Below are 23,244 nucleotides of genomic sequence, written 5' to 3' on the forward strand. Positions count from 1 at the left end.
TCAGGAGTCTGTGAAACTAATTATATTAAGAACCAAAGCATATCCAATATTTCTTTTAATTTAATTTAATTTAATTTGGAAAGTACCCCAGGCTGAAGTTTACAGTGCCAAATAATTAACCAAAACAATATTTTTTTGTGTGTAAAGCTTTACTTTAAAATGCAATTTATCATCAGCTAGCATTAAAGTAGGTGGCATTTAGGTAGCCAAGAGGAAGTTTTGCTCTCATTAACCTTACAAGGAAGTCTCTCATAAATTACTACATAGCTCTCTAACCATAGACAGAAGATCTAAATCTTACTCTGAAGTCTGGCTGAGATTTTGATAAGATGTTACAAAGATAAGCATACAAAATCAAATTACATGCCAAGTTGATCTTCAGAATAAAAAAAAAATGTAGTCATATGTGTTTAAAGTTAATTCAGTAGCTTCATTGAAAATTTGGTGATTTTTAAAGCCATAATAGAGTATAGAAAATTTCCCGTCTGTATTCGATCATCTCATGCATTATATGGCAGTGTAAGTGGGATTGCTGGATAAATGCTGAAATACTGGCATAAACAGACCCCATAGATACAGTAGGAATGCTATTTTACAGTATATTTGAATATATCTGAGATATACTTTTCCATTTCCAGAGGAGAAATAGTTCAATACAGTCAACTGGAACAAAATTATTCTATTGACAAATTATACTGATTTCCTTTTCAACTGTGCATAATTGGAAAAAAAAAAAAAATTCTGTGAAAAAACCCCCCAAAACTGCAGGTAGACTAATTTATTTAATCTCTGAGTCTAGGCTGAATGGGCTACAGCTTTCTCATCAAATTCCCCCAAGTCAACCATTATTACATGGCTTCATTAGTGCTAAGAATCTGGAGCATTTTGAAGACAAGGCATTTTACACTCCCGTCATTTTAACTGAGACTGTTTCATTCACATTTTAGTGTTTATGAAAGCATGATTTTATAACTTTTATCTATTTGTAGTTTTTGTGGAAACCTTTTAGAGTTGAAGAATAGAGTGCTGAAATAAGCAAGTGACCACAGACAATGCGAGAAGCCCAGGCTACAGCAGGAATTTGAATCAAAGACATGCAAGAGAAGGGCATGTTTTCTCTTAGTACCTATGATAATATGAGTGGATCAGATGTATAAAAGGTAGAAAGCAACAATACCATTGTCCTCCTGGTCTTCCAATGAAGTTGGTAAACTACAAGGTTTAAGTTTTGCATTGCCTTTCAGGTAATTTCTCAGATGTCCAATTGTAACAATGAAATTTCAGACCCTTTGTTCAGTCACAGAGGTACCAGGAGGGGAAGATGTATACATGCACTTAGAGCTATTAGAAAGGGGGAAAAATTTATTAAAGGCCTTGGAACTCTTTGATTTTCCAAGTTGCACAATCCTGGAAATTGTTCATACTTCTTTTCCCTTTCCTTGTTAAAAATATATACCCTCCATTTGCATTACAAGATAAAATCCTAGGAAAGGGTGAATGCAGTAGAGTACCAGGAAACCTGAGCTTGAAAAGTTACTGAAGTAGACTAATTTCCTTGTAACAAAGGGATGAAGATTGAAAAGTGAGCACAAATCAAAGTTCTTAACTTTGCTCCTGCTTTATGAGACATGAATTCTTAGCCTGTGGTGAGACAAACAGCAAAAATCTCATTTAATGGAGCAGTATATACGTCTGCTTATGGAGAAATGTGTATGGGTCTTCTTTTTAGCTTCTCTATGACCAGATGTACAGAGGTCAGAGTCTGGTTAATAAATATTGATGAACACATTTTTACCTAAGCAATTAATATAGCCACAACATAGAAAGAGAGTAAAGTATATGGATTTATAATTCCTTTATGTACAACTAAGTAGATGTATATAATTTGAAAAATATTTATTGAATGCTGTTGATTTAGTGTTCTTAGTGTCTGGTTTCAAGGGAAATAAAGATTGATTTTACCTTGCTTAGTCTATTTCTGCTTTATAGGTGCAACTGGCTCTGCTTTGCTGTGTCAATAAGTTACCTGTTTTATTTTATTAGAAGTCTATCTGTTCTATCTGTACATTCCTCTATGAAAAAGGGTTTTGTACTATATTTTTATTCAAGTTGTTACCTTCTTATTCAGTAGGTTCTTTTCCTCTGACTTTTAAGCTGATTTATTATATTAAAAATGTGAAAAAATGGCATGTTTCTACAGTTTCTACAGTATTTTTACTGTCCTTTCTTTAAAAAAAGTGTTCTCTGAGGATAGGCCCTCACTTTATATTATATCATAACATGTTTATTTTACTTTTTTGGATTGTTCACTTCTTTTCCTTTGTATGAGCATGTGATTTTTTACCTTCAGTATCAATCTCCAGAGAACCTTTTGAAATGCCTTATAAAAATTTTAGTACATGATGTTCACTTTAGACTTCCCCCTTATCTATCTCTTCCAATTATCTCATAATGGAGCAGAGTGCTACAGCTCATAGTCTATTTATATCTGTCATTTGCTTCATTCTTAGTTTGTTCCCAGGCTAAATCCAACTTGTAGATCTTGGCATGGGTGGCATTTACTCTTTTTTCATGTCTTGTTGACATGCTAACTAGTACTAGTATTTTTGTCATTCTTGATACACATTATGAGACTATTTCAGTTCGCCTTTTGCTGTGTTTTATTTACCTGCTATTTTTAACTTTACTCTTATCTGTAATTGTGTGGTTAAAAAATATGTCAACTCAGTGTCTGGCATTGGAGCCTAGTCACTGTAGAGAAACAGAGCAGCATAGGATTCCCCTCTCAAAAAGAGTGGGGCAGAAGTCAAGCAGTGTGCAGCAAGTAGATGAGGCACAGGACCAGGATGCATAGATCAAATATGAATGGAACAATGAAAAATTCAGGGTACTGAACTACCCTTAATCTTGGAAGATATATGATACTCGAGAGACACTGTTAGACGGTTTTGATTTTTAAAAGACGTTTGAAGACAGCAAGCATGAAAATGGAAGAATGAATGTAGGAAAAATGGCCAAGATTACAGCAATAAATGCAACACAGCCTTCCTCTCGACAGAACAGTGGCTTGATAGCCTTCATGTGTAGACACATTTTTGTGCAGCAGGGTGGGACAGGGGATTTAGCTATTGACTCCCGGTAACTGCAACTTCCCCAGAATCAGTTTAGCACAAAAATATGACCTGTGAAGGCCTCCTTTTGGGAATACTGTGTTTGTGCATCTTCTTACTTGTACATCTGACTTGCACTTCTGACTATGCTTGTAAAAGGATCAATTTTGATTTTATAAACACTACAATTTGAAATAGGGGATTATAGTATGCTTTATTTTAGTAAGCTAGCAGTGTATAATGCTGTTTCAGTAGATGGTGTAAATTTATACAGCTGAAATTTAAGAGTCTAAGTTTTCTAACTGCCATTGTTAAAAGGGTGAAAGCTCTTACAGTATATACTCTTTTTTTTTGGCCAGCCAGATTTGGTTTTGCTCAATTAGGTTTCTTTTAAAATTGAAGAGTGTCTGCACAAAGGCAGACTTAGTCTGTTACTTGGCAGATTGAACTGGTCTGTTTGGTCATTTATTTAGCAGACAGTGGTAAGTGATAAGAGAAAATAATGTAAGAGCAGAGCAAGTAACACACTGTTGCTTATTTTAATATAGCCTCATTCTGGTATAGTCCCTTTTTCAACATTTCCGTCCATCAACACACATCTCATTTCCACACACTTCCATTTTATCTCAATTATGTTCTTGCCATCAATATAGTTATTATTGAAACAAATCATCAGCATTTTCCCAGTAGTACCCAAGTGGTTCTGATGCTGTGTTCTGAAGTGCTAAAATGTGCTCTGGAACTTTGGTATTAGTTAACATTTTGTTTATTAGTTAACATTATTTATTTATTAAGGAAAGGTTGCAGAGAAACACCTGTAGCATCTTAGACAGGTGTAACTTGTGTTTGTGAAAAGGGCTTTTGAAGGAGCAATTTGCAGCCTTTGGAAATGGCTTCTCTCAAGTGTGAGGGCAAGATACCCATGTGAGGAAGATCTTGTGAAATCCCCAGGGAAGTGGACCAATGCAGATGAAGGTATCCAGTACTTGAGAGAATTAGCAGTGCTGGAAGTTGTGTACAGTGATCTAAAGAATGACATTGTCTCTAAAGATCCAGAGGATGTCCCTTGTGCACTTGCCATGTGGAGGATGGTGGTTCAAGGTGCCCCTGCATCATATTCCAGCAGCTTGGTAGCACTGTGTCATCCGCAAATGGATACACCAACTGTAGAGGTGGCGTCCTCCTGGCTCCGAAGTGTAGAAGAAACTCATCCTTACAAGCCAGTACCCAACTTTTAGGGGCAGCCCAAGGACCTGGGTGTACCTGATTATTAGCATGGTCAAGTACCAAGATGATATGTTCTGCATAAACTACCTCTGTGATCACAGTTACGAATGCAGTTCCATGAACATTGCCCACAACAATTGTAGAGCAGAGCTTTTGGTTGGTGTCTCCCCACCCACCCATTCTTCCCATTATTTTGTTTACTTGGACATAGATGTTTACTTGGACATCTAAGAATTGGTCCATTAAATTGTGGCAGCAAATCCCTGCTTTTATATCAATAGAAAGAGATTGCAATCGCCCTAAGTCAAACACTGCAAGTGCACTAAGGGCCTGCCTTTTCCACTCTGTCTCAGAGTGCTTCTGCTTGTGCCTCTGCATTAGGTGTAATAATCACAGCGATGAAGATAATTCTGATCAACAAACTGATCTGACTGAAAATCTCCAAAGGAAAGAATATAAGCAGTCTCCAATTAGTGCAAAGTCCCACTCAGACTAATCCAGAAATCACCCATTTGTAAGGGTGTGAGAAGAGACACTCTCCCTCACTTGTACAGATGGCAGCTTCTTCCACTGGTCATAAAACAACATCCTAACTTGACAATGTGTTTACTGCTGTCTGCCAACAGTCAGCACAACCTGATTTGGGTGATTTTGAGTTTCTGTCTGGTTTGTACACAAATCTGTACTGGTGGTTTATCTGGTAATAAGCAAATCAAGTGTTGGTTGGTCAGTACTGATAGATTTAATGATGGCTGGCAAGCAGTTGCATTGTTGAGAGCAGTGAACTACGTGTTCATAAATAAACAACTGTCTACTTCCAAACATAAATCAAACAGCTACTGCATCTGTAAACTAAAAACTGCCAAGATGACTGTCCTGAAAGCCTGGTAGATATCAAACAGATGATTAAGTGAAGGCTTGCAGCTGATTATTCCTTAATGATTTTGCTGCTTCTGCAGAGATCCTAAATCTACGCTTGTAAAAGACTCCATGCTGAACACACACACATACATATTTTCCAAGTTGTGTATACCCTTGCCTGCAGGTTTATTCATCATACTGATATACCTCATGTCCTGAACCCCTCTGCATTGCCAGACTCTGAGAGCAGCTCTCTAATAGCGAGCTCAAACCAAAGCCCAAGGCTTGGCCCTGTCCTGCTTTCAGGACTGCTCTTTGGTGCTCTGCGGGCTGCAAGAGAATGGGAATTTTGTGCCCCTCTTTTCCAGCAGCCTGAGCCCGATGACATTGTGTACTTGCTACTACAGACACTGAAATCCCGAGCAGCTGCTTTTAATTGGCCCATCTTGAGGCTTTACTACTGCTTCCTCCAACCTGTGCTTAAGCTTTTTTGTGGTGGTTGCTCTCAATGACTCCTTTGTAACAATTGTTTCTCATGTTTTTATGTTTCTGTTTGTTTATGTTCTAGTTGTGGGGGTTTTCTTAAAGACACAATTGTAGAAATAATAAGTGCTATCATTTTGGCCTTTGTAGATTACTATGGCAATAGTGATTTGGACTGTCAGACTTTTATTTACACTCTGTTGCACTACAAGGCACCTGTCAAGCGCAGTTTTCAGGCAATTTCTGTGGAAGTACAATAATCTTAACTTGTCAGTCCTATATAAATAAACATGTTTACATTGCTACGTAGAAATGTACAAGGGTTTACCTTCCACATAGCACCAAACTCAGCCAGCCTTGTTTGTGCTGTATGAGCTGCTCTGAGCGAGTCTGCTGCAGAGGGCCCTGGAGAGCAGCTTTGGCACTTACTCCACACTCATCATTTCCCTCTCCGGAGGGGATGAGGAGGTGACAAAGCAAACTGTGGTGACAGCTGGGGGGTGGCAAGAGGAAGTTGTGAGGATTAGGGATGGGAGGAAAGGAGTAAGTGGCAAAGGTGGTAACAGGGAGTGAAAATGAGCACTTTTCTTCCTTCACATCTCCTGAGCTGAAGGAGACAGCCAAGAGGTCAAATAATCAGGGAATCAAAGATGTGTGTATCACAGGTGTGGAGATGCACACGCAGACTACAGATGAGAGCACTGGAGACTGAAACTGCATTCAGGTTAAGTAAAGTCTAAATATTTGAAGGTTACTGTTTCTCAGGAATTTCACTGCTTATTTTCCTGTGACTTGGCAGTAAGTCCACTGGTTTCTGAAAATGTAGCTCATACCTGGATTGCCTTTGCAGAATGGGCACGGGTGAGTTGTAGACCAAACTTTCATGGGAGAAGAATTTTATCTGCAAGACTTTTCTATAGCAGAGTGAACTGTTTGTGAGGGAATTGTGTGAGTCAAGTTTTGAGGCATCATGTTATTATCACATCACAGGAAATACAGAAGGCACATTCTGTTTTAATTGGGTCAAAACCCCCAGATAGTACCAAAATTCAAGTGAAAACAAAACTATATTTAGGTTGATGAATGCATTTTCCTGCAAAACTGAGTCTATATTCTACTTAAAGAACAGTAAAGGAAATATAAAATATAATTACCTCATTGAACAAAAAAATTTTCAGAGGGAAAAAGAGGACATGTTTTTGACATGACATGTTGGCATTTCTATCTTAGAACACAGCATTTCTGAAACTTCTCTCCTTATGAAATGTTAATCAGTGAGTAAGGCTCCCTACAAGATCACGTCAATTCACACTGAATGCTGTAGTTTAAGACCATTTTTCATAAAGTTCCATTTCCTTTTGAGCAGGTGCAGCTAATACTCCCCTATAATTTACTGTGTCATTGGTAAAATGTAGATTAATTTACTAAATCCCAATGTTTGAGTTCGGAAAAAAACCCAAACCAAAACCCAAAAACCTTTGAAATTTGTTTTTCTGACTTGATATAATTATACTGTGCATTTGTTTCAGGAAACACTGAATAAATTGTTGGCTATAATTGAAGACTGCCAAGTATAACTACCATTATACAGTAAAAAAGAACAAAAGAAGAAAAGCCAGCAAACAGAAGTAATAATAGAACAAGATGGTGACAATTAAAAGCTGTAGAATTGTATTAGAGTCAATATCTAGGTATGCTCTGCTGAATCTCACATTGACCTTCCAGTTTTACATAAAATTGTACAGTTGAAATAGACAGAAAATTACCTTCATTTTGGGAGAAAAATACTAATTAAATGCTTAAAGCAATAGGAAAATAGTTTGAATATTTTTATTATTTGATTATTTTACTCAGCTCTAAATGAATAGAATATTCCATTAATCTCAGTGTGCATGGTATAAAATCTACTAGGAAGAGGGTTCTGGTTTCAGGTAACATATTAACGAGTCATATTTAAAATTATATTTTACACTTGGTCATGTGATACTTAAAAAATGACAGATTGGGATTCACCCACAAAGTTTTTTGTTCCTTTTTTTGATTTTCCTATCCATCTGCTTTTTTAATTCTCCCTTCTGTTGCGTTTTCAGAAAACCAAATCTCTTAATTTCAAAGTAAAAATAAAACTGGGATTAGCCATGTAATCTGTGAGGATACCACGTACAGACAGCTCTCAGCTTTGTTCTATTTGCTGTATTTGAAAAGATTAAATCCTGAAAAATGGGAACTAAAAGATAACTTACAGAAGAGGAGTAACAGAACAGTCAGAGACATTTGTCTTACAGATGAGAAGCAGAGTTTAAGTGAATAGTGATTTGAATTTCTGTGGTAATCAGACTCGAGTCACTTGCAAGGGACTAAAGAGCAGAGTTTGCTCAGCATTTGCTTAAGGTCAAGACATGGGCTTATCCTTTCTCTCACTAAATGTGAGACCTAAGTTCACACAGTGTCTTTTGCTGGTTTAAGCTCTGGACCACTACACTTACACCAAAAAACCCCAAACCAACCAAACCAAAAAAGAAGCAAAGATGGCACATTTCATTCACAGGTATTTGTTTATATGTGGACCTGTATCTAAAGTAAGCAATGAGTCTCTAAGATTTTTATTCATGCAATTCTTTAGACATAACAAAATCCACCAGAACAGTTTAAGGCTGTTATTTATCTGAACACCTGTTTCTATCTTTATCTGGATAATCTCCATGACAATGTCCCTCGTTGTGTTTACTGCTTGCTTTGTAAGAGAAAAGTGTTAAATGGGGAGCAAACTGAATCAAAACTTATTAAAATAAAATCTACAGAGAAATAACATCACACGTTAAGTGTTGGGGTAGGAGTGACTCAACTCCATCACTGCCGTCCACCTATTTTGAACATACAGTGGATATTTTCACAAGTGGTCACCATTAAGTTTCTGTTGGGCTTGAGGAAGAAGTATCTTTTAAGGGCCATAGCACCAACACTGAGATGGCCATGTGGCATTTAGGCAGTGCTGCAGAGTTTATTTATGAAAGCCTTGGTATTTGTTGGCTACCCTACTGTGCAATACTGGAAGTAGACAGAAAGTCAATGAAATAATTCAAGAGGAGAGGAAAGGTAAACATCTCAAAAAACAGATTTCTCAAAGTCATGAAATGATAACTTTAAGAGTAGTAGTCCAGAGTCTGAGTTACAATTCCAGATGGGGAGAGTGTAAAGAAGAAAGATGTGTTGAAAGCAAAGGTCCGTGTGGGGAATTAGAGCTAAGAAAAAACCCCACGGGGGGAACAGTGTGCCATTTCCTCAGTGTTTTCAAGTCAAATAGTGAAACTGTGTAGTCCATGGAGGAAGAAAGAAAGGGTGAAATCTGCAAGGAACTAGAGGAAAGGAACTGTTGAAGAAGGGACAGGAAATTGTCTTAAAATTTGGATGGAAGAACAGGAAAGAAGGAGGAGGTGGAATGAGAGGACTGTGGACAGTAAATTGTGGACTGAGCATGGATGAAGTAGGAGGGAAAAGGTTTCAGAGGACCAATGAAAGATATTGGGGGCAAGAAGGCAAATAGGGCTACCAAGCTCCTAAAACTACCCCTGACCCTGCAGACTGTCTTCAGGGTAGACACAGGTGTGTCTACTTGGGGAAATAACTAAGGGGGGCATTTTTGAGAGAACAAGAGTCTTAATGAAGTAACAATTAATTGGCAACGTTACAGCATACAGAAGCTGGGTAAGCAAAATCAAATAGTTTCAAATGTAAGGTTTGCAGTGATCAGCATTAAACTCCTGTAGTAGAAAATACTGCTAAATTTTAAATCAACAACTTGAGGTGTGTTGTCACTCCAAGAACAGTAATTTCTAATTAATTTGTACAATGTATATGAGATGCTCATGCAAACTGCCTGTGACCCTGGGTGTGCCTCCCCTATCACGGAGAGGACAGGGAGAGTGGTGGAGTTGCAGGGGAAGGCTCTTTGTTTTAGACGATCAACAAGTGATAGGGACCAGCAGTTGTGGTACAGAGGAATAGAGCACAAAAAAACAGCTTGCAATGGGTTACTTTGTATTTTGATCCCAATGCTCTAATATAGAGTTAAACCCAGGCTGACAGAAAGGAGTTATCACAGAGTGCTTGATTTCAACAAGTTTGTTTCAAGTCTCTTTTTGACAAGTAGTTGCCACTATTATCAAAAGAAAAAAAAAAAAAAAAGCAACAAATTAACCTTCCTGCTCTTCAGGTCTGGTTAATTGGCACAACTCCATAAAACTGAACAGTGCCTGGAATCAAACTCATGGAGCATATCCCATTACTCAGAGTTCTTTGACATCCAGACTTACCCAGTGAAAAAGCCTTGCATAATGGATTTTCATTGCAGCAGCTCTGTTCTGTATATATCCTACATATGAAGTATTTTTGCCCAGAAGTTAAAAAGAGCTATTTTTACATGCAATAAAAACATTTTAAAATATCCATTTCCTCACCTTGTATGGGAATAAAAAAAGAAAATGTTTTAAAAAAAGTTCTACTAAATTTATCAAGCATCTTCCTTCAGTGGTTTTCTTTCAAACTTTAGCTTCAAAGTGCATGATTTCTTAATGCATCAGTCACGTTTGTTTTATTAACTTTCTCACCTTATAACAGATTTGCAACAGAAAAGTATATTTGCAGTAAAAAGTCAAGTGTGTGAGAGAAACTACTTAGGGATTTCTTTTTCCCATAGTAAAGCATGATAGTATTTTCTCCTTAAGGAAATTTCTAACGACTATTAATACAGATTGCGAATTCATTCTTTTTATTACTGCACCATTACTAGAATGGTGACTTCTTGACAGATTTTCATGAGTGCAGGAATGAGATAATTTCCTTTTTGAGTGTTCAAGGCTGTGAATAGGGGATTTTTAAAAAAAAGTATTACTGATTGATTGAAAAGCAAGCATACTACCTGCCGCTGAGTTAATCTCTTGCTATTAGTCTTCCCCTAAAAATCTTTCCCTCTAAGGAATGAAAAAATTAACATATTTTCCACAGAAATGTTTGAAAAGTAATGTCATTTCCTCTCTCTATTGCTGTAATATTAAATTGCTGCCATAGAGCTGTATCACTTTCACAAAGACAGTTTTACGTAACTGAGGCCAGCAGATTGCAAAAAGGAACATGAAGCTGGCTACAATCAGATTTTAAAATTATTTATATCCATAAAAATACAGACACACATACTATTTTAACTGTAAGGAAGATAATTTTAATTAAGGGCTGAATTTTTCAGCATTTTGACGTTTGAACAGTTAAGTAAAGGAAAGTTTGCATTGACATAGAAGGTATATTTTTTTTGCCTTGACACAGAACATATTTTCTTGCAGTTGCAGGTACAATTTTTTACTTTGTGCCACCTGAAAAATTTGTTTTGGCCAGTTTTCTGATGCTGTCTTAGTTTTGTTTCAATCAAAGCAGCACATGGGAAGGAGACACTAAAAAGAATTTGAGCACAAGATACAGTTCTAATCTCTAAGGTTATTTATGCATGCTTAATCCTTTATTTTATGACTTGTTATTAACTCAGCTCATGCTATTTCTGTCTTCATTAATGCAGAGAATTATTTACAGTGTCACTGATAACACATGGAATCTATGAATCTATTAGTTATGTTAGCATCCAATTACATAATCAAGTGAATATAGGTATGTCTGGAAAAAACATCACTAAATAGTTTAACTCAGATTCACTGATATAAAAGGGAGCTTCTAAGTAAAAATACCTGTGGAACCTGTGTTCTGTCATGTTGTTTCCCAGTGTGAGACATCATGAAGAATCTACAAGACAATATTACATGAACACAGTTATGCAGAGATCTTGAAAATATTTATTGGTTTGTTCTTACTAAACAGATAAAAATCCCCATTGGAGAATGACCTTATACCTGTCAGTTTTAATTATTCTGCACTTGTCAGAATCATCTTTAAGAAAGTGCAGGACCATATTGCAAAAGTTAGATTTCATTAGCACAGTGCATGGCAAATACCTTCAGTAAGTCTGCTTATTGTGCTTCTGAAACAAATTAGTTTTGAGTCTTTCAGAACTTTCAAAACTTCAAATAGAAGTGTTACCCATGAGAGTCATCATTAAAACACACTAATCCTTTTAATAAAAGCTATAAGAAAAAAAATGCCTATTTTCTTTTTTATTGCCGTAAAATAAGATCAGATCATAGCAGTTCAATTTAGCACTTCAGGTGCTTCATTTTTAAGCACCCTACATAATAAGCTTTCAGGTCTGAAGTCTAACAGGATTTCACACATATTGAATTGGCAAATCCCAGTAAAAAATCCCGTATATTTTTTCTATATTACAAGGCTTTCTTTGTAGGAAACATATGCGATGTCCCTTTCTAAAAAGATTGATTTAAATAAATGTAAGTATTTTTCTTCAGATTGGCTCTGTTTGTACACTTAATACCTTTTCTTGATTTCAACATCAATAAATAGAAAGCATAAACATTTACAGCTCTTGGCATGCATTTAGTGAGTAATGCAGCTCATACTTTCATTTGTGATTATTCCTGCCAAATCTATTTTTTAATACGAAATCAAGACAATTTGTAGATTTGAGGGTGCAAGATAAAACTGTTACTATAGTAAAGTGTGGCTATGGGTTTAGAATGACTTTGTAAATAGTAATGGAAAAATGCAGGAAAAATGAGTTAGGTAGCCAGAGCACAGACAGATTGGTCCCAGTGTTTTACAGCCATCAGCAGTGCTCTGCATTAGTGTCCTTGACATGAATTAGGATTTTCCTGCTATACTCTGTATTACATTAAAATGCACTACTCAAATTGCATCTTAACTAAATTATAAGAATGCAGTGTGTACTTGGACTTGGGATACTTCAAGATGCTTCTTACAATTTGAAAGACTTGAAATTATTTCAGTGACATCACTGTTCTTTGGGTTTAAATTAGTGAAGACCACTGCCAATATGAATTTTAAAACAATTAAGAACACCACATTGTGTTTTCAGGACAATCATACAACTAGTAGTTTTTGCCACAGGGACATCAGGTATTTGTGCATTTTCAACACAGCTGAAGTGAGAGTCAGTAAAGTATAAGACCTGTTCTTTTAACTTCCAAAAGCAGCTTTTCATGGAATATTCAATGCCAACTACTTGCACAGAAAAATTCTGAATGATTAACTGACTGCAAAACCAAAATCCTTAAATTGTTCAAATGTTTCTGTCCCTGTAACCATCATCATTTTGCTCCTTCAGCTTGACTTCCTTCTGGTTAGTGTGGACTGTCTTTTACAGGAAGATAAACATGAAGCACAAATTGTTCACTACAAATACAGAATAAACCCAAATCTATTCTGCATGTACATGTACTATCACCCTGATCTGCATGGTGGGCCATTTTGTCAAAAACATTTGCTTGGAATCAATTTCCAAATATCCTGCAACATAGTACTCAAGTTTTATATAAATGTGTCACGAGGAATTTCACTCCCTCACTTGAAACATACTTAATAACTTGTACTAATTAAGTCTAGAAAAATTTGTTCAAGCCCTTCACCACTACTGCTCCGAAATCTTCTCAATATTTCAATGGAGGATCAGAATTTATTTTTTGTAGGTTCCCAAAATTCTCCTTTCCTAGGCTACACTCCATAGTGGGAAAAAATACAGAAAAGAGCAAATACTTGAGGTAAAATATTAACCATTAAAAGATGTAAGAAACATTCAAGTAGAATGCATGTTCTCCTTAGAAATGAAAAGCAGTCTTGGGAAAGAGCAGTACCTGGAGATTTCTGTCGTTGCCAGGGGCTCCTTCAGCCAGTCATGCTTAACTTCACTTAGTAAATAGCAACCTTCAAGAAACAAAGTGAAATGTTCTCCTGTAGCCAGAGTATCAGGAGAGTACATTGATTATAGATGTGTGATAATGTATTTCCCGCAAATGCAGAAGGCCACTACAGCTTTTACTAAAGTTTAAAAAAGTCAGGGGAAGGAGAAGGAGCCACAGAAGTGGCATTAGCATCATTCGTAATCCATTTTGCCATGGAAACTGCTGCACTGTGGAATCCCAGTCTGCTGTGAGCACAGGTTTCTAAGAAAAGCCAAGCAGACAGCTGTTGGAAGGCTATCAGAGCAATTCATAATGCTGGTGATAGAAGGGGGATTAGCTCCCACATCCTCTTTCCTCTTTATCATTAAATCATGGCCTACTGGTAACATGTTGCTTTTTTGTGATAAGTGATTAGCGAAATTTTCGTACCATAACATCCCTTACTTAAATAGCTTGTGCCACTTTGTTTCCCCCCCTGAAATATATCTTTGAAGATTAAGTGTATACACTTAGCATGTGGCAGCTGCCAAATCAGGGGAGATGTTTCCCACTAGAACTGTCACTGCATTAATGACAGTAAGTACCTTGGAAAATACAGATTCTCAAAAATAAGGTTATGTTTGTTCTTCCTATGAATAGGAAGCAGTATAATTACCCATCCTACAAGGAACACTACAATAAAACACACCAAAAGCAATGACTAGTTAAAATTAACTGATTCACTGAGTGAATCACAGAGCCTTCTTTTTATGACCCTGTCCTACAAAGTGATGTGCCTAAATTTCTGGTAATAAGCAAGCATGAAAAAGTCACATTACCTGAGATGCCACCCATTCTAAGCCCGTAAGTAAATAAGCCTCCAGTTCCGTAAGTGTACAGAAATATATGGTATAGACAATTATTTGAGAGACACTACTGATAACAATATATTGTACAAAAAATTGTTTCAGCAAAAAGCTTTACATGCAAGAAGGGGAAAACTAAAGTCAGGATTCTGCTAGAAAAATATGACTACATATAAAACCAAGTAGTTGAAGTACAGTTGTTTCATGAAAGAAAAGACTTATGAGAAGAAATGCTGAAATAAAATTCAAGCATGTTTATGAACATCTTTTTTCAGCTGTGCAAAACGTGATGATATACAGGGAAAGGGAGATGTAGGGAAGTAACTCACTTGTGCAATGTTACTTTATTCTTTGGCAATAATAGAACAGTTCTCAAACTGAGGCAGATTTGAGGGGAATGGAGGTAAGATGCTCCTGTTGCTTTAATATAATCAGGAGGAGAGTTATTTTCTGTACAATATTGTGTGATTACAACATGGTTTTGCTTTCAGCTCTCAGTATTTCACGGTGACAAAAAACAAGGTTCAGAGAGGGCGGTTTTGTTTGGTACATGAGCATTTGGTTATAGGTGAATGCAAACAAGTGGACTGAGACCCAAACACGTAACAGAGGTGTGAACAAGATTAAAAAAAAAAAGAATCATTAAAATGTCACTTTTACAGGAGGAAAGTTAAACTGAGATGGAAGGCTTAACTTGGACATTAAAGAAATCTTCCCTACTAACATCAAATATGAGAATGGTCATCCAGTGAAAATCCCAAAAGCATAGCTCCTTCTTATTTTGCAGTGTAGATTGTCCAAATATGTCCAAATGAGTCTGCATGTAAGGGGGATAAACGAAAGGTTTTCTGCTTGGTGGTGGTGGGGGTTTTTTGTTTATTTGGTTTTATTTATTTCAGCGTTATTTATTTCAGCTTTATTTATTTCAGTTTTATTTATTTCAGCTTTAGTCATTCAAACCTAAGCTTCGGTTGAACACTCACTGTATGTCCCTCCATTTTTATATCAAGAATAGATGATTAGAGAAACAAATTATTTTGAAATACTGATTTGTTATCTTTCATAGCCAATCCTAATACTTTCTTTTTTATTATTTCAGGGTGCAGGTTGAATTCTATATGAACGAAAACACATTTAAAGAGAGACTAAAGCTCTTCTTCATCAAAAACCAAAGATCAAGTAAGCAGCTGTATTAATTTCTGTTAAGCATATTTGTGATACTTTAAGTAAAATCAAATTCAGTTGAAGGCAACAGTGAGGTTATTATTAATTTTCTTCTGAGTTAAAATACTTAAACTTGAAAATAATGTCCTTTTAGTGCAGGGTCAAACAGTTAGTGCCGTCACCAATTGTTAAATAAAATCATGATTTTTTTTCTGTGTCGTGATCAAGTTGACTAATTTGCATGGACCTGGCAGCAATGCTCATTGACAAGTCATGACCTTGTGACTAGGAAAGCAAAGACACTTAAGATGGTAAAGGAAAAAAGCTTCAAAATTTCCCAGATTTTTGAAGTGTTCTACTCTATTAAGTATTCCTAAAACTTCAAACTTTATCTGCACTCAAAAAAAAAATTGGAAAGGAGACTGTTGGGGATGTGATACCTCAGAAATGTAGTCCTTGTCATTAGCCTACAGTCTACTTTAAATATATCTTCATTGACACATATGCCTAAAGTCATAGGCCATCATGGAAGGGAATAAGGTGGAGGAACTAAGACATTAATATTTTTATATACATCCATGCAGCTGGTCCAGGGGGGTGGAAACATGGAATATTATCCAATCTTGGTTAGAACAGTGGAGTTCCTAGGTCAGAAGAGCAGTGACTAACCTCAATTTTCTTCTGTGTAGCAGGACTGAAGTTACCTCTATTTGCCTTGCATATGTAAAGAACTAAAATTACCATAGCTTTATCCATAAAGCTTTTGACTACAAAGAATACATTTTAACATTTGTAATACAGTTGAAATTGTTTCATGATTTTGTGTTTGGAAAAAGACCGAAAAGAGAAAAGAAAGAAGTTTTTTGATCTGAAAATACCCAGACAAACAAAACTGGGGAGACTAGATCAAGCTTTTAAAAATAAAACATACCAAAAAATCTTCTATCTGTAAGAGCTAGTAATAAACAAATAAATACTAGTTTTACATCAGAGAACTTGGTGTTTTTATTGGCTAAGCTTCTTTTACTTTGCAAGTAAGAAAGGAAGAAAAGCAAGAAAAAAATTCCCCTGAAAGGAAAGTAAAAAGAAAAAAAAGGCACTGGGCTGTGAATGAGTGACATTTTCAATATGGGCTTTGGAATTAATTGCTGTTTTCTTAGGTAGAGAATCAGGTTTAACAAAGTTTCTGGAGGTTCATCCATGGGGAATGCATTACTTACTACACTTACCTAGACACACATAGGAATCTTAATTCAGGTGCCTAAATAGCATAGGAATGATGTGGATAGCCACCAGAGCACTGAATTAAACACAAAAAATCCCCAAGCCAAAGCAGTCAGTATTAGTAAGTTCAAACACTCCTTCTGCTTTTGCAGATCTTGGTTCTTGTCCAAATACTCAGAACCAGAATCTTCCAAAAGAAAGTCTCCAAAAAGCTGCTGCTGACACAACAACCTGCCACTCAGTCAGGTGTACTCATTCAGCCCTGCATTGAAACTGGAGGAATCTCTTGCCCAGAGGTATCAGGGAGTTGATAAACAAAGGCAGTAGATTTTAGTCAGCATTCAGTGAGAGCACTGAAAACCTTCCTTCACATATTAAAGATGGACTTGCTGTCATTGAGAAAATAATTGTCAGTAGGACCAGCAAATTTTTGCAAAGTGTAACTAAATCAAGCCTGTTCACCAAACAGTTTTTTGATAATATCACATGGTTTTGCCAACCAGAGCAGTCAGCTCTAGAATTTATAAGAATTTTCTACAGAATGCTATCCTGATCTAAATCACATATGGGCCAGTAACTTGAAATATCAACTGTTTTATTAATTATTATCCTTGTTTAAACTGATAAACTGATGAAACCAGCCTTCATCTATATCTCATGTCAATCTAGTTTTCATTCAGTCTTCTGCAAGCAAATGTCTAATCAAATTCAAACAATGTAGGAAAAAATATCTTACAAAGGTGTCACTCAGCACCCCCCCAAAATAAAAGAGAGAAAGAGAAAATGACATATTCACACAAGTGTGACTTGCTTGTACTTGCCAGGACCACACACAGCATTATCACGGCCAACAATAAGTCTCAGAGGGAAAAAAATAAGTGAAGTTTCAAGTCAGTGAAAAGGGAATGAAGGATAACTATCACTAGGATATGAATTATTAGGAGTATATTTTGGTCCAGCCCCTAAAGCCAGCTGCCACTGGAATGATTTTGCTAAAAACCAACAATGTATTAGTGACTTACAAGAAAGGAATAATGGGAGGTGATTCTAAAATCCTCACCTGGTATCTGTCACTCTGTTTAGACCAACTCTCTAAATCTGACAATTAATCTACAAAAATACTTCAGAGGAAAGCACCAAGGATTTATAATAAAAGTGAAAGTCCCAGTCAGAGGCAGTAAAATATAATGTATCACTCTATACTTAAAAATGCCTGCAAAAATAGCAGATACTTTTTTCAACTGAGAAGGAAATGTTAAGATTTGACATAGTTATATTTAGTTCACAAAAAAAATAGATTTTGAAATGATATTATCAATTCTTCTTTTAAATAAGACAAGAGTATGTAACAACTTCGTTCCATAGACACAGTGAAATTGCATTCCCATTAAACGATACGTAACTGCATAACAGTGCATGAGTGATGGAGCTGAATACAAGTTTCAGGCACCACTCATATTCAAAATATGGAGACACTCTGTGCAAATGACCCTGCTACTTGAGCAATCTGGCTCTGAATGGAGAAAAAGAAATTAAATCAAGCAGACCATGTTGATTTATTGACAGCATGTGAAATACAGAACAAAAATAGCCAGGAAGCAAACAACTATGAAATGCTTGTTTGTAACAGAATAATAATTGAAAACCTGATTTAAATGCCTTCTGTAGTGTTTGTCCCCCTCCTTCCCACATTTGAAATCCTGCATCTCCATGATAGTGGAACGCATGCATTGCTTCCAACTCACAGGTGAATCCCCAGGTAGGGGGCTGCAGAATCTTTCTACCAGAGAAAAAAAAAGCATTTGTTAGGCCTGCGTTAATTATCCAAACTTTAGCAAGGGTGACTGCATATGTTACTGATGGCTGAGGCACACAGAGCAGGGAGAGGTGACCCAGGACAGACTTGAAGCCTGTTGTTACGTATTTGTATTTTAATAATCCCAATCACCAGTGATACAGAACCTGTCCTTTGCCTTGCTCTATAAACAACCCCAGCCACGAAATGTGCTCTTTGTAGATGCTGACTGGAACCCGTAGATGAAAGCATGGCTGCTTTGAAAATCCTGCCTCACATTCTGAGGGAAACAGCCATTCCTATGGAGATACCCAGAGCCTGAGTTCCAATCAGCACTAAGATTTGAGAGTTAAGGGTTTAGGGCAGCAGGCTGGAGCATCAGTCCCCTGTATTGATGTAGCCTTTAATCAGAAAAGAACCATTTTCTTTTGGCATTTAAACCAACATATCATTTCAAAGGAATGATAGAAACCAGGCCATTATCAATGCAGAAAACAAGTGTTTCACACCAAGTATAACATTTACAGAACTCAAAACCAGGAGAAAAACAACAGACTTCTGTACTTGCCTGAGAAAGACAACACAAAACTGGTTGCCTTTTTTTGTTGGTTTAGGTTTGTTGTGGTTTTTTTTAAACATTATCTGCCTTTCTAGTTGTAATAGCCTGGTTGTTAGGGCAACCATTCATATTCCAACAGACTTCGACAAGAGGGTTAGGACAAACAAACAATGCATGTTTTCTTCAGCAACATTTCAAAAAAGCTGCAAATGAGGATCATAGCACTGACCAAGTCAAATAATAGGATAACACCCCATAACACCCCTCCCTTCCTCCCTTCCTCCATCCCTCCCTCCCTCCCTTTCTTCCTTCCTTCCTTCCTTCCGAATTCCTTCCTTCCTTCCTTCCTTCCTTCCTTCCTTCCTTCCTTCCTTCCTTCCTTCCTTCCTTCCTTCCTTCCTTCCTTCCTTCCTTCCTCGAATTCCTTCCTTCCTTCCTTCCGAATTCCTTCCTTCCTTCCGAATTCCTTCCTTCCTTCCTTCCGAATTCCTTCCTTCCTTCCTTCCTTCCTTCCTTCCTTCCTTCCTTCCTTCCTTCCTTCCTTCCTTCCTTCCTGCCTTCCTTCCTTCCTTCCTTCCTTCCTCCCTCCCTCCCTTCCTCCCTCCCTCCCTTCCTTCCGAATTCCGAATTCCTTCCGAATTCCTTCCGAATTCCTTCCTTCCCCCACTTCACTCATGTTGGGGAATAAATAATCTGTGGCTAATTACTTTGACAGAGGAGCAGGAATCACTAGGTTTATGTTCTCAAACCCAATTGCCAGTAACAGCTGTGGGACTTCTCCCAAACCACAGGATTTTAACCCTTAGTTCACAGAAATAAGATGCTGTAGAAGTCCATCCAGTTCTTATGTGATAACTGAAACTTCACAACTCAAAGTAATAAGCAGTTTTATGTAATAAACCTTAAGATTTCTTTCAGAAATTGCATGGTAAAATATTTAAGAATCCATTTTCTATTTTTCTCTTTGTATTAGGTGGAGTTTTAATGGGAAAGGAAGTAGTAGATATAAAAACTTATTTATCAGTTTTATCTGTAAGGTGCTGTTTTGAACTTTGGACTGAGTAAAGTTAAAAAAAAAGTAATATTACCATAAGATGAGTATGATTCTCTCCTTAGAAGGGAATGTATGCACACAGCTTTGGGTATGCATTATGAAGCTGTAGCTCTTAAAAGATAGAAATAATTACATTGAGTTCAGCAGACCTGCTGAAGTATTTGCAACATGACAATAAACCACAATGTCCTTGCTGTTACTGGGGCAAGGGAACTCACATCTGGGTAAGACTCAGTCAGAATATTCTACTTTGGACAGAAGGGCTCAGCCATGCAGAACTGGACTCTCAGTTTGCAAGACTAAAAATAATTAATGCTAAAGTGACCTCCAGTCACTGAACATTAATCAACTAACAGTTTTAACTTAATTAGTAAATGAAAGCTTACATCTAAGAGTCAGATGCAAATATCCACACTAGCAAAAAAGTCTGCTGAATCTTATAGCAGTACTGAGAGTTTAAACCTTAATCCTCTAATGACTGCAAAATCACATATTGAAATTCCACTAGTAGCTAATGGCTCCAGTTGGCAATGAAATAAATTGCCCATGTGATAGAAGTAAGTGTCCATGTGGATCCCTTTGAAGGAATCCTTTAATGCCTTTGTGCATTAAACCTATGTTTGTGGGAAATAGTGTAATATTTTGTGATACTACTTCTGGTATATCCATTCAGCTAGAACATTTCAATTTTCCCATGGTCTGTAGAACAAGTTGTTGATTCAGTTCAGTTGTGCATTCAGCATTACTTTTAGATGTTGTGATTCTTGAATGCATAGTTATTCGACTTCAACATTAAATAACTCCAGTTTAATATTTTATAAGTTGGGATAGAGTTAATATATTCTGTATGTGAAGCTACTGCATGAAGACTTTTTTAGATATTAATATTTAAGTACTGGCCGGTGCATATGCCCGCCTATGGTTGACAGTATGTCTTCTTGATGTTGCTGTATCTTGTATTTTAAAAAGCATTGCATAGTTTTTTACTACAGGACTATTCAAATTCCTTTTAGTTTTACCTTAAAGGTGGGTGAAACTAAAACCCCTGAACTTATTTCAGTATTTTCTTTTCTTTTTAAACTAGGTCTGAGAATACGATTATTCAATTTCTCTCTCAAGCTACTAAGCTGTTTCCTATACATAGTTCGTGTGCTCCTGGATGATCCTACACAAGGACTTGGATGGTAATGTTTGGGGTTTTTTTCTCATTTCTGCTCTCAAAGCATTATATAAGTTGCAAGAAATAAATTAATGAATACCTGTTTGGCATTCTTTCAACAAGGATTTGTTTTTATGTCTCACAGATATTTTGAAAGAATTATAAAGCTGGTCTTACATTGTGAATGGAAATAAGAACTAAAATAACAATATTATTTTTTCTCTTTGCTACTAAAATAATCCTGTCTCTCTCCTTAGATACTGTGCATTAGATGTAATTGTGCAAACTTAGATTTATTATTACATAACATTTCTATGTAAAGTTGCAAATGTCTGATTCCCAGTTTATGGAACAATTCTTTTAGGATTTTGCTTAAATAACTTTACTTAAAACTCCAGATCCCAGAAATGGACAGATAAATACATGAAACTAAGCTTTCATGCAGATGATATTGATGATCATTTTCTAGCCTTCTGCTTTCTCTAAACACTTCAGAAGAGTGAGACCAAAAGTACATTCTATACTCACAATGATGTATGGATATAATGCATGATTTTGCACACCAAGAACTGTCAGTATGGTATTCTATGTGACTTATTTTTTAATGTGTTCTACAATTAATCACCAAATGTAGAAGAAATTATCATTTATTTAATCCTGTTGTATTTGTGTCCTGGATATATTGAATCTCCTCGGTTTTTAATGCTAATAAGCATCACTTTTTACTAACTTACTTCCTTTCACTTGATTTGATTCTTTTGTCCTTAATGCTGAAAAAAACAAAACACATAAGAAAACGCTAAGCTTGAGATGATAAAACCAGCAGTTTTCACACAGTGTTAGGCAAGGGACAGAGTTTGATTTCTAATTTTAATATTTGAATATCAGGTAAATATAATAAGGGTAATACCAAAAAAAGCTAGTGCACAGGAGAAATACTCTGCTTTACAAGAATGAAATCCAAAGCAAAGAAAGGTAAAGAATATTTGCTTTATTCAGCAGTGAATGAGAGAAGGATATGTGAATAGGAAGTACAGAAGATGCATTTGAGATTTCTTTTGGTCAAAATTTATCGTGAGAACTTGTAAGATCTGAAAAAGGGCTGTGATAAAATTTATTGTGAGAAATTGTGAGATCTGAAAAAGGGCTGTGAAAAAATTTTTCTGAAAAACAAGATCAGTAAAAAACTACTTTTGACTCCACATATACCTTAGAATGTCTCTTCAATAAGAAGAAACAACCAGTAAAGTTTTCATAAAAAGTTGTGGAGAAGAGAAAATCCATCCTTAGAAATTTAGGCATTTTAGCAACTCAGAGACTTACCATTTTCCATCTAACCATGGTTTGTGGCATGCTGCAGTTCTTTTGTTATGAGATCTCTGTTGAGCCCAAATGAGTGTATTATACTGCATGGTTATGTCTGGATGTGCAGGACAGGTTAAAATATCAGACCTTGTGCCAAATATACTTTTGTATTTATATGCAAAGATGCATATTCATATGCCTCACACCTTTCCTGACACGCCCTTCAATCCAAGTGTATCACAATTCACCAGACAGTGTATTTATATTTTCTATATATATTATTCCCTTACATGGTGTTGTGGTACATCTGAGAGAGTAGTTGGTGTGTTCTGTCTCTGAATAACATTTGTCTGCCTGAGAAGAGTCAGGTAAGTCCTCCTGCCTGCTCACTAAGGGCCCAGTCTTAGAAACTGTGCCAGACAAACAACCGGCACCCCATTAATGCTATGGAGATCCTGAGGGCTGGATACCAAAACTCCTGCTGGAATGCATTCTTAAGGATGTGGTAATATGAAAGAAAAAATAATTTCTAGGTACTGTGTCACAGCCCCATGGAAGAAACTACTCAGCATGCTGAAAGCACGGCCACAGAAAATGTTTTCACCTCGTTGGTTTTAAAGTGACAAATCTGGGAGGAATTCTTG

At 36.5% G+C, this 23,244-nt stretch overlaps 1 protein-coding gene across 6 annotated transcripts in view; it reads left to right on the forward strand.

The window, feature by feature from the left end:
* Window positions 1–23,244, forward strand: part of KCNT2 (potassium sodium-activated channel subfamily T member 2) — a 115,695-nt gene that overhangs the window by 12,851 nt on the left and 79,600 nt on the right. For all 6 annotated transcript variants that reach the window (XM_039556100.1, XM_039556101.1, XM_039556104.1 and 3 more), the window contains exons 2-3: window positions 15,440–15,519; window positions 21,221–21,320. In XM_039556100.1, coding sequence (XP_039412034.1) covers window positions 15,440–15,519; window positions 21,221–21,320 — 180 coding nt within the window. The remainder of the gene's footprint in view (window positions 1–15,439; window positions 15,520–21,220; window positions 21,321–23,244) is intronic.

Source organism: Corvus cornix, chromosome 8 (assembly GCF_000738735.6).
Source record: "Corvus cornix cornix isolate S_Up_H32 chromosome 8, ASM73873v5, whole genome shotgun sequence".
NCBI lineage: Eukaryota > Metazoa > Chordata > Aves > Passeriformes > Corvidae > Corvus > Corvus cornix.